General features: G+C 41.0%; 1 protein-coding gene across 1 annotated transcript in view; it reads left to right on the top strand.

The window, feature by feature from the left end:
• The first annotated feature begins 271 nt into the window (after positions 1–271).
• Positions 272–12,900, top strand: part of LOC132099050 (CUGBP Elav-like family member 2) — a 157,798-nt gene continuing 145,169 nt past the window's right edge. The window contains exon 1 of the mRNA XM_059505449.1: positions 272–427. Coding sequence (XP_059361432.1) covers positions 375–427 — 53 coding nt within the window. The 5' untranslated portion in view covers positions 272–374. The remainder of the gene's footprint in view (positions 428–12,900) is intronic.

Here is a 12,900-nt window from a genome sequence, read left to right as displayed (position 1 = left end):
CCACCTGATATCATAAAACAGTTATAGAAATCCGCACCTTTATAATAACTTCATTTTAAAAGAGCATAAATGGCGCCAGGCATTCATTCGGCAGTCTTTGATGTTCGACGTCTACTGAAAATATTGCATACTACGTTGAGTCGGATATTATACAGAAGAGGTTCCTATAGAGATGAGGCGGTGAGAGAGAGAGAGAGAGAGAGAGAGAGAGAGAGAGCTGGAGTGATTGTGAGGGGCGGAGGAAAAAGAGTCTGTTCTCAGCGCTTATCACACTCAGAGCAGTGCAGAGCGACAGTCGGAGTAACAGCGCTCACTCATTCACTCAATCAGCCGCATTCTGTCCGAGCAAAGCCCGAGCCGCCCGAGCCTCAAGCATGGTCTCTATAATCTCAGACCTGGACCCTCTCAAGAGCTGGAACGTGTTAAGGTAAGACCCGACCCGAACATGCATGCTGAGAGTGCCGAGTGTCTCCATCTCGCCCGCGCTGAGGACGCGCTCCTGCCCTCCGCTCGACTCCAGCACGAATGTTGTGAGAATTACGCACGGCTGCGTGTGCCATGTCGGCTCGAAAAAAGTATGTGTGGGACTTTTTACCCCCCCCCCCCCCTTGAGTTCTCACATATACTGTCATGTGTCTGACGCATGGAGTATCAATTAACCCCTTGAGCGACCAAACCCTCCCCCGAGCACACCGGGAATGAGGAGTCTTATCGGACCGGGCGCGTCTCATCTCATTTGTGATGCGGGATGATGGTACTGATGCTGAGAAGATGTGGTCCGCATCACTGCGAGTTTTATGTAGAATACTTTATTAAAGTCAGACGACTTGACATTTTATTTAATTTTTTCTCCTTTCTCTTGTTTTTAAAGACCCTCTTAGGATTTTGACATGACACCTGGTGTTGCGCCTCTTCGTCAATTGCGCAAACAAATTCGTGTTTTGGAGTTGTTTTGTTCGTCTTTCCTTAGTTTAAACACTCTTGGATATGTATGAAGTGTGTCTCAAAACTGAGCTACAAAGACTGGCATTATAAAAAGCTTAGCCTAAACCTAACCATATTCTTTGGAGACTTTTTGAGCATCGTATAGCTGCTTTAAAAGTGGCTAAAATGTTAAATACGCAGCTGGCTAGGGGTTGAGACAGCCATTGTGTCAACTAAGTTTTTTGAGGAAGTATAGAAGGGCAACTGAAACCACAGAAAGCATGATGTCAAATTTGTTCCGCTTTAGTTCTCGGAAATACACTTTTAGAGGACAGCATTATGACCCCAAAACAAGAATTCTATTCTATTACATTACATTTAACAAAACATGTAAAAAGTTATTCCGTATTTTTTGGTGATAATCTTCAAGATAAATAAATATTTTTGTCATTTGTTGAATGTTGAGCTCCATCCCTGATGTTTTGGACTAATGGATAAGAGGTGCAGACAGAATTACGAATAGCAATTTTAAAAGTGAACATATTTGTAATGAGGGTATGAAGATTGAACTATAAATACTGTGGATCTTCATATATAGTTCAGGATTCTGGGTTGTCGTAAATTGGGGCGCCACTGTATTCCACACTGAATTGTGAAAATAGATCAAGGGTATAAAGATGACACGCTGTGTTCTCTCAGAAGTGTTATTTTTGGTCAATTATTTATTCCGATAAGCAGGTCACAGCTCAGATTGCACCAAAATGCATATACGTGCCCTAAAACGTATACATGCGAAAATGCACATTCTCTTTTTTTTTTTTTTTTAAATGTGCAAATCCCATATTGATAGATACTAGAACACACACACACACACAAACACGTGTACAGTCCCGTTTTAATAGCCTTACTGTGTAGGTGAAAGACTACTTCTGCATTTAAGTAGACATTTCCCAATCGATGTAAGCACTATTAGTCAGTATGTTCCTTTTCTTCTCTCTGACTGACACTCACAATCACAGTTCCACCCCAGAGCCGTCCATGGCATAATCTTCTGTTCAGAGTGGGGGCTGATGGGGGGTGTGTGATGGATCGCTATTTGTCTTTTTCTTCTTTATTAGTGCAGAGGCTCCTTATTAGCCAGAGGAGCAGCTGCCGGACCGCCTTAATAAAGACCATCTTAAGTTTTCCTGTCTTTCTTTTGCTTCTCTTTATGTTTCTCTCTGTCTTATGTGGCTTTCGGGTACTCAGTGTCATTCTTTACGCCTAATGAAGCCACCAGATGACCCAGAACACTGATGTCTAATGAGCACACACTCGTGGACGTCCGTGTGTGTGTGTGTGTGTTCATGTTGCATCCGATTAACTTTCTCATTATCTCTCCTCAAGTTCAAACCCCTTTCTTCTGTCATCCTTTATTTGAGTAAAGTCTGGTAAAACCGACAGAGAAAGCAAATAAAATGGATCCAGAAATAACCTTGCCATCTATTAAGTTGATTTTCCCAGGCCCAACTTTGACGTACTGCACAAACAAAAACTCCAGCGTCTGCATTTTCCTCAAGTTTCTATCGTATCGACACTTCTGAACATCCTGCCGCCCGCTTGCAAAATTTTCTACCTAGTTCAAATACATCATCTTGGATTTCATCTGAAAATTATGCATCATAATGATATTGCATTTTCCTTGTGATGTGTGCAGTGGAAATTTCCGACGGGCTTCATTTCTTTTTAGGGCTCAGCTCTCTGCAGGATCACTCATGATCCCACTTTTCCTTCTGAAAGGATCTATCTATCTATCTATCTATCTATCTATCTATCTATCTATCTATCTATCTATCTATCTATCTACAATATCTATGTATCCCATTATCTACTAATCTAAGAGACTTTTCGCCTTGTGTTCACCTCTGCAACTTCTTTACCTTTCTCTAACTTTTTTTGTGTGAGTTTTGTGAAAAGAAGCCAAGAGATGCAACTCTGTTCTGTCACTGCAAGCAACAAGAACAAAAATACCATGGAACTCATGTCCGCCCACACAGACACACACACAATGAGTCATAAGCACATGCATAATTTTCTAACACACACATACAGGCACACAACAGCCTCTCTGTCACGCTGACATGAACACACTGCGCACTGTGCGCTTCGGAAGGCAGGTTGACTCGGTAATGAGAGGCAGCATGCTTATTAATACCACTTGATTACATTGAAAATTACTTTAAATAACAATGACAAGTTGTTGCCTTTATTGAATTAGCAGAGAGGCAGGCGGGGGAGATGATTTGATTAGAGGCATATTTAAACACGAGATTTGGTGTTCTTGCGCCCGATGGCAGGTAAACTCGGTTTCTTGCTGCCGTTTTTTGCCCTTCTATCTTTCACTTATTTTAGCAAAGCAAGAAATCAACTTGTTTTTAGCCCAGAGAGAGAATAGCGCTAGTAGAGAGGCAATGGGGTGGCAAGCATCCGTCTTTAGCAGTGGACGACCTCTGACCTTTTCAGTGTTGGTTATAATGAACGCTGTTAGTGGCAACGGCTCCGAATGTGTGTTTAAGCCTCTGCCCGGGACGCATCCGTAATTATCTGGCTGAGTGGCTTTTCAGTGCGTGTGTGTGTGGGTGGGTGGCTCATGCCGTTAGCCTGTCCCTTATCCCTGGCATTAGCGGCTGGCTGCAGACAGTGGCACACAGACGGACGGCACAGATGAACAGCATTCCATGCTGATCTCTGCACCTGTACAAGCCTCAGACACACACAGCAGCGCACGTCACTCCTACCCAATAGGTCTGGACAAGATCCTTAACTGAGTAAACTCATCTAGAATAAAGATCCTCCATTATGTCAGTATATCTATCTATCTATCTATCTATCTATCTATCTATCTATCTATCTATCTATCTATCTATCTATCTATCTATCTATATACAGAGGTGGAAAGAGTACAAAAATATTCTACTCAAGTAAAAGTACCATTACATTAATGAAATTTTACTTAAGTACAAATAAAAGTACCAGTCTAAAAAATCAACTGAAGTAAAAGTAAAAAGTAGCTCATTTAAAATTTACTCAGAGTAAAAATTACTTAGTTACATTTTAACAGTGGGAGGGAGTCAAAAATGGGACAGGCCAAGGTTGTCAAACTCAGTTCCTGGAGGGCCACAGTCCTGCACAGTTTAGATATAACCCTAATTAAACACACCTGATCCAGCTCATCTAATCATTTAGGTTTATTTGAAAACTACATGATATGTGTGCTGGAGCAGGGTTAGAACTAAACTCTGCAGGGCTACGGCCCTCCAGGAACTGAGTTTGACACCCCTGGGATAGGTCTATTAATCTCAAACTAGTTGTTTTTAATTAAAGGAATCAGTTATTTAGAATAATAAAACATTTGGGCTGTTACCAGGCAAATCATTATCAACAAACTCATCTTTTCAATACAGAGGAAATGCAAAAGCTTCATCGGACGTGGCATTTAGATGTATTTACACACTGTTTAGTGCAGGACAAGAATGCATTTAACCTGCAGTTACAAATGCATGAATAATGTTTTGATATGCCAGACATAAAATGTTGAATGCTCATTTGAAATTATAAAAACTTAATTATAAAAAAAAAAAAATCAAAAGATACTTTAAATGTGAAATTAAAATGGCCAGTATGTGTCAGCAAGTCACTGTTAATAAGTGAGTCATTGCGATTGAACCAAATCATTTAAACGGTTGATTCATTCAGAAACGAAACACTGTCATGTTGCTCAGAGATGCAAAATTTTGCTTTGGTGGCTGTGTTTGGAATAAATTTTTGTTGTAGAAATAGAGCAAAAACCGGCAATATGGTGTCTAAAATGCAAGTCTCTTAGTTTGCTGTCCTGTTGTAAAAAAAAAAAATATATATATATATATATATATAAATATAAATATATATTTAATAAATATAAATATATAAATATATATATATATATATATATATATATATATATCATTGGCGGCTGCTGGTCTTTCAAAGAGGGGAAGCTCATTTTCGGCCTACATTATAACCCTCTGATGGTCTTCATTTGTAGTGACACTCGGGGTCTTTTTGACCCCAGACAATAACATTTCATTTTGTAATAGTAAAATATTTAAATTTTTTACAAATATAATTTTACTCTGTTCATTTATGTTTTTACTAAACTTTGTACAGTTTTTGGAGGATTTAAATCTTTTACATTTCTATAAATAAATAAATATTTATTTAAATAGGCTTTTTTTTTTTTTTCAAAAAAAGAAAAAAGCATTTCAGGTAAAATTCACTTCATAAAAGACCCAGATTTCTAACTTTCATACATGGGGATACCATGGATAATTTTATAAGGTTTAATGTAAGATTTTTGCCCATTTTTGGGGAAATTCAGTTTAAAAATTGTAATAAATCACTTTAACCACTAGATGGCTATAGTGTGTGTGTGTGTGTGTGTGTGTGTGCGTGCGCGCGCACATTTTCAATCTTAGTTACCAATTCAATTTTGTGGTGGTTCTGCATTTTACAAATATCAAGAAATATTGCCGCAGTTTGTCTTTCGAATACACTTGAGAAATCCGCGATCATGGGACTGAGCGTGAAACAGCTTCACCGACTTCTTATGGTGCAGACCGCTGTCAGTCAAAAGGAGATCGACAGATCCTCCAATCATCACGCGGAAGCCCAGTCTTCATTCACCTCCAGAGACGATGAGCGTCCGTGGGCGGGACATAATCGCAGCATTTATCCAATGACCGTCTAGCTTCGGAGCACAGAAAAAAACTGTTCAAAGAAAGCCCCATTGAAGTCGCTCGGCTTCTTTAGGGAAATGCACTGTGACGCTGCGGGAATGTATGAGAAGAAAATCGAGTCAGCCGACTTGTAGCTGATTAACACAATACATAATACACAATAGTACATATTTGACCGTTGTTTTTTTTTTTTTTACATTACGTGGGGTTGATGTCTTGTCGAGATTTTATAAACTGCTAGTTTGGTCTCCCTAGGCAAGCACAGCATACACAGCATAATAGAGTATAAATATGGGCAGGGGTTCACTTCATTTCCTTCAAGTTCAACTTCAGAATATGACGGGGTTTCGTTTTCAGCGGTGTCTGCACCACTAACGCCTGTTTTGTCCGTCTGCATCTTTCTTGTGATTTTAGCGCCAGTTTGCCCTCCTGCCCATTATTTACTGACATAGCTTCCAGGGAGCGATTTTTTTTTTACTCAGTAATTAATGTGTTTTAAAATGTAGCGAAGTACAATACTTCAAACTAAATATACTTAAGTAAAAGTAAAATTACAGATTAAAAAAAATACTTAAAAAAGTAGAAGTACACAAAAAAGCTACTCAATTACAGTAACGCGAGTAAATGTAATTCGTTACTTTCCACCTCTGTCTATATATATATATATATATATATATATATATATACATCTACCTATCTATCAATCTGTCCTTCTGTCTGTCTGTCTGTCTGTCTGTCTTTCTGTCTATACATAGATAGATAGTCACAAATACAGAGAGACAGACAGACAGATGAGAGTATATACAGATTTCTGATTTTCTGGAATACAGAATGATAGAATGAATAGAGAGATAGTCTGTAAGATCAGACAGAAAGACCGATAGATAGATGGATGGATGGATGGATGGTCACAAATACAGAAATACAGACAGATAGTTTGTGTGATCAGATAGATAGATAGATAGATAGATAGATAGATAGATAGATAGATAGATAGATAGATAGATAGATAGATAGATAGATAGATAGATAGATAGATAGATAGATAGATAGATAGCGAACAGACAGAAAGGCAGACAGAAAGACAGACAGGCAGACATACAGATAGAAAGACAGACAGAGAAACAGACAGACAGACAGACAGACAGATAGATAGATAGATAGATAGATAGATAGATAGATAGATAGATAGATAGATAGATAGATAGATAGATAGATAGATAGATAGATAGATAGATAGATAGATAGATAGATAGATAGCGAACAGACAGAAAGGCAGACAGAAAGACAGACAGAGAAACAGACAGACAGACAGACAGACAGATAGATAGATAGATAGATAGATAGATAGATAGATAGATAGATAGATAGATAGATAGATAGATAGATAGATAGATAGATAGATAGATAGATAGATAGATAGATAGATAGATAGATAGATAGCAGACAGAGACAGGCAGGCAGACAGACAGACAGACAGAGAGATAGGCAGGCAGACAGAGAGACAGACAGGCTGGCAGACAGAGAGACAGACAGACAGACAGACAAGACAGGCAGGCAGGCAGGCAGACAGAGAGACAGGCAGACAGACAGACAGAGAGACAGACAGACAGATTGATAGATAGATAGACATACAGACCAATAAATAGACAGACTGACAGACATAATTTCAGATTATTTAAACGCTATATATATATATATATATATATATATATATATATATATATGTATAATTTATTTTGGTTGGTTAGTTGTGTACTCTGGTCTTGTGAAAGCTCAGGGTAATGAAGAAGAGGTGGTGGAAGCGATGTGGCACTGCAGGCTGGAGGTGAAGACAGCATTTGATGTGTGTGCACTGGATCCACTGCTCTCCACTAGACTTCTGTATTATTAGCTCAAGTCGGTGTAGCGATGCACTGCCCTCCACTGTCTAGTCAGTGTACCCATTATACTGTCATTGTATGTGTATTTGTGTGTGTGACCAATATTGTTCCACAGTCTGACATTTTCGAAGCCTGCCTGAGCTACCCAGATGGGTCTGCTCCCCTTGAAGTTAAACCCCCCACCCCTCACACACACCCTCTCTACCTAGAGAACGTAATTACAATTATCAGCTCACCCATCACAATTACAGTTGAGGAACAGAGAGAGAGAGAGGGAAATAAATGCAGGCAGAACAATATATGCTCGAAAGAATGAGACAGCGAGAGATAAAAGTGGAAAGAAGATGGATGGGGACAGAGAGAAATAGCACTACTTTTTTCAAATAGATCCTCTGTTATAGATCCTCTGTTGTACTTTCTGTGGCCCAAATAACAGTATCCTTGAAATACATAATCACCATACATTTTCTGTAAAAAGAGAAATCTCTTTCATTTCTCAATAGTTTCTCATAGACAGCAATGAGATTTAATGGAAAGCAAATTAATACTTTTAAATCCTGTATTTGTAGAGTTTTCAAGAATCACAATATATAAAAAAAGAAAGAAAAAAGTCAAATAAGATGAGATAGTTATTTCTCATCAAAATTCTTTGAAGATCTGAAGTGTGATATCCACATCTATTATACTGTATGTCCAAGATTCTTTCTAGAAGTCTCATTTGTAGACTCACATTTGTACAGTTTCAAAAGTTTCACCAGATACAATATAAATTCAATACAATATAAATTCTGAGCAACCCTTGAAACATAGAATTTACTGATGTTTCTTAACATGGCACTTTAGTATTTCTAGCTATTATAAAGTGTGTGTGTGTGTGTGTGTGTGTGTGTGTGTGTGTGTGTGTGTGTGTGTGTGTGTGAGAGAGAGAGAGAGAGAGAGAGAGAGAGAGAAGCAGACCACAGCCAACCCCCCATTTGGCTGGTTGAGGCAATTGGGAAATGGTCACAGGATTTTTAATGAGAATCTGAATGTGTGTGTGTGTGTGTGTGTGTGTGTGTGTGTAGTGCATTGTTTAAGCTGTAGGAGAGTGCAGGGCTCAGGACAGAGACTCTATTCAGGCCACACTGAATGTCCGTGATTAAAACGGGCCTGAACGTCCGACTGTCTGAGAGAGAGACAGAGCCTATTGTCATCTCTCTCTCCCTCTCTCTCTTTCTGTGTGTGTAGGCAGTTTTCTATGATAAGGTTGAAATACAGAGGGGCATATCAGTGCTGGTTTCCTCCTACGCTAGCTCTGAGAGAGGAGAATGTGCTGCAGCTATGTTTGAGGAGAGCACTTCAGGAACCTTACATAGAGCTTTTACACACACACACACACACACACACACACACACACACACATTTCTACCCATGTAACTAGCACGCGGATGTTTTACCTTGCTGTCAAAAGTAACACTCTCTTTTTTTCATAAAGACACATTCACACACACACACATTTACATACCATGTATGTTTATATATATATATATTACAGTACAGACCAAAAGTTTGGACACACCTTCTCATTCAAAGAGTTTTCTTTATTTTCGTGACTATGAAAATTGTAGAGTCACACTGAAGGCATCAAGGGCTATTTGACCAAGAAGGAGAGTGATGGGGTGCTGCGCCAGATGACCTGGCCTCCACAGTCACCGGACCTGAACCCAATCGAGATGGTTTAGGGGTGAGCTGGACCGCAGACAGAAGGCAAAAGGGCCAACAAGTGCTAAGCATCTCTCATGAGCATGAGAAGCTGTGCCCAAACTTTTGGTCTGTACTGTATATATAAAACAACTATTTTATTTATTAACTGATTTATGAATTGAGGACATTTGTAAATAAATCCATTGGGAGATTTCATCATATTTGGGACAAAAGTTTACAAGATATCACTAATTGTTATCAGCACTTTGTGTAAAAAAAAAAAAAAAAACCCTAATCAAGACAATGTTTTTATGCTGTCTAGATGCTAAATCCTAGTCTCATTCATATGGCACACATTTGGAGTCCCGTACTGACGTTCCCAATAAATTTGGTTCAGAAAAATATCCCCAAAATACCAAAACTACATTTTGTCAGATTCTGACCACAGGCTACTGTAAGTATGGCTACATAAATCCACAAATACACACTTTCCTATACTCTTAAATCACAAGTTTGAATTCATCTTTTTTTTTTTCAGTTTTAGCTTAGCATGTAGCATCTGGGAACTTTGAATGATACATTAAAAGTGCACGGGGGAAATGTATTTTGACACTTTTGGCTGCATATGAGCACACCATGCTGTTTATATGTGATTGTGTGTTGCTTTATACAATTCCCTGTTAACAGTAGAGCAGGATTATTGTTAAACTGCCTGGATTCTGTAGCCTCATGCATATTTACAGAGAAACAATCCTCGTGTTCACTGTACTCCTTTATTAAAAAGAGCAAAGTGTCTTCAGATGCTTTGCTTTGGGAGAGAGAGATGGCACATACAGTACACACAAGATGAAAACATCCGGTTTCTATCAGGTTTTTTATTTTTTTGTGAAACAGCAAGGTTTCATGTCTCAAATCTTTGAAGGACTCATGAAATGGTCAGACAGTTTCAGAAGTTGATGTGTTTCCATTTGAACTCTGATATTGCTTTGAGTTTTACCACAAGTGTTTTGTTCGTCTTTAGGCTGACACTCTGATAGCTGAGCAAAGCTAAACATGCTAGCATCTAGTGTATTTTCCTCTCTTGTCTCTTTTTCTTTCCTTCTATCCTTCATTGTTCTGCCTCACTGGCTGTCTGAAAACTCCTCTATCCCTTAACCCCAGCTGAGAACACACTTTCTGTGTGTGTGTGTGTGTGTGTGTGTGTGTGTGTATGTGTCTGCAATGTTACATTAGTTAGCACTCACACAGGAAGTTCTTGACTCCAGCTGTGTTGTGTGTGTGTTTAATCTTAATTATAGCTTTCTGTCTGTGCTGTGTCTTATGTTCCACTCCACTGCTGAGAGAAAAAGGGCCATACACTGGTTAAAGGGATCGCGCACACATACACACTCTCCCCTGGCATTGCCCAGTAGCTTTCAGTCCCTCAAGATTAAAATCCAGCAGTGCAAGAGTGTGTGTTCTGTGTGCTTCTGTGTATTCTTCTAGGTGAAGATGGCTTACCACATGCGATTACAGCTGTAATGATCATTAGATTTTGGCTGTCAAATAATTAAAAAAATAACACAAATTGTGTACATGTGTCACGCTGTCTGTCTCCACTAGTGGTCTCACTTCCCCATAGGCACCTCACCATAGGCACTACAATTCCCACAAAGCCTTGTCCCTTCATCACAGTAATTGCACTCCTGTTAATTGCACTCAGGTGTCTTCACTTGTAAGTCATTATCCTCCCTATATTAACCAGTCCTTTACTGTTTGTCTGCATGGAGTCCTTTCTTTCCGTCACCCAGTTTCCTCGCCTTCGAGTTCCTCGTCTTCCAAGTTCCTGTTCCCATTCCCGTACCCGTTCCTGTTCCTTCCCTGTTTGTTATTTGTTGGATGGATTTATGGTTTTGACCCCTGTTTGTTGTACTTTGATTTGGATTACCCATTAAAACCCACACTGTGATTGGATCTCTCGTCTCCTGCGTTTCACTGGGTCTCCGATCGTAACAGAAGGACTCCATCAATGTCGAGATCCAGCGGTGTGGGACTTCATAACCGTTCCCCACCCAGTATGGTGGAACGAAGGGCACGCTACGTCAAATTGACCACCCTCCGCCAAGAGGGGATTAAGGTGGGTGCTTTGGCACAAATGTTCTGGACCCTAGCTGAGGGTATGGGATATAATGATGCGGCCCTAAAGGACACTTTCAACACCGGGCTGGATGACCCAGTTCCTCGGAATGAAATGGAGCAGTTGGACGCTTATAATTTCTGGGAGTTTGTATTCTATTTACGACATCGGTCTCCGTGGAATACCCCAGCCACACCTGTCTCTCCCGGTGGGATGGCCGATTCTAGACCGGGGTCTACAAACAGGAGGACCGCCAGCCCAGTGCCACTGCACAAGATGGCCGCCAGCCCAGCACCACTGCCCAAGATGGCCGCCGGCCCAGCGCCACTGCCCAAGATGGCCACCGGTCCAGAGTCATGGCACAAGATGGCTGCTTGACCAGCGCCTCTGCACAGGATGACAGCCACAGTTGACCCTCCAGAGTCAAGTCAGGTTCCTGTTGACCCTCCAGAGTCGAGTCAGGTTCCTGTTGACCCTCCAGAGTCGAGTCAGGTTCTAGTTGACCCTCCAGAGTCGAGTCAGGTTCCCGTTGACCCTCCAGAGTCGAGTCAGGTTCTCGTTGACCCTCCAGAGTCGAGTCAGGTTCTCGTTGACTCTCCAGAGTCGAGTCAGGTTCCCGTTGACCCTCCAGAGTCAGGGCTAGTCACCGTTGACCCTCCAGAGTCAGGGCTAGTCACCGTTGACCCTCCAGAGTCAGAGCTAGTCACCGTTGACCCTCCAGAGTCAGGGCTAGTCACCGTTGACCCTCCAGAGTCAGGGCTAGCCACCGTTGACCCTCCAGAGTCAGGGCTAGTCAACGTTGACCTTCCAGAGTCAGGGCTAGTCACCGTTGACCCTCCAGAGTCAAGTCAAGTCACCATTGATATTCATGGACAAAGGCACCTCACCATTGATCTTCATGGGCAAGGGCAAGTCTCCAATGATCTTCATGGGCAAAGTCCAGTCACCAGTGTTCTTCATGGGCAAAGGCAAGTCACCATTGATCTTCATGAGCAGAGTCATGTCACCAATAATCTTCATGGGCAAGGGCAAGTCACCAATGATCTTCATGGGCAAAGTCCAGTCACCAGTGTTCTTCATGGGCAAAGGCAAGTCACCATTGATCTTCATGAACAAATGCAAGTCACCAATGATCTTCATTAGCAGAGTCAGGTCACCAATGATCTTCATGAGCAGAGTCAGGTCACCAATGATCTTCATGAGCAGAGTCAAGTCACCATTGATCTTCCTGAATCCAGTCTAAACACCACGGAATTACCAGAGTCTCTCCACGTCTCTGCTGAACTACCAGAGTCTCCCCGCATCTCTGCTGAACTACCAGAGCCTCCCCACGTCTCTGCTGAACTACGTCTCGGCTGAACTACCAGAGCCTCTCCTCGTTTCTGCGGAACTTCCAGAGCCTCGTCATGTCTCAGCCGAACTCTCTGAGCGCTTGACTGATCCTGTCGTGGCCACAGAGGCCACCCTTAACTTGTTCATGTTCTCTGTTTCAGACTTGCCTAACCAGAATTGCTCTCCTGTTAATTCAATCCCACTGTGG

The sequence above is a fragment of the Carassius carassius genome, chromosome 22 (assembly GCF_963082965.1).
Source record: "Carassius carassius chromosome 22, fCarCar2.1, whole genome shotgun sequence".
Classification (NCBI taxonomy): domain Eukaryota; kingdom Metazoa; phylum Chordata; class Actinopteri; order Cypriniformes; family Cyprinidae; genus Carassius; species Carassius carassius.
The sequence above is the reverse complement of the archived record's forward strand: the minus strand, read 5'-3'. Positions and strand labels throughout refer to the sequence as shown.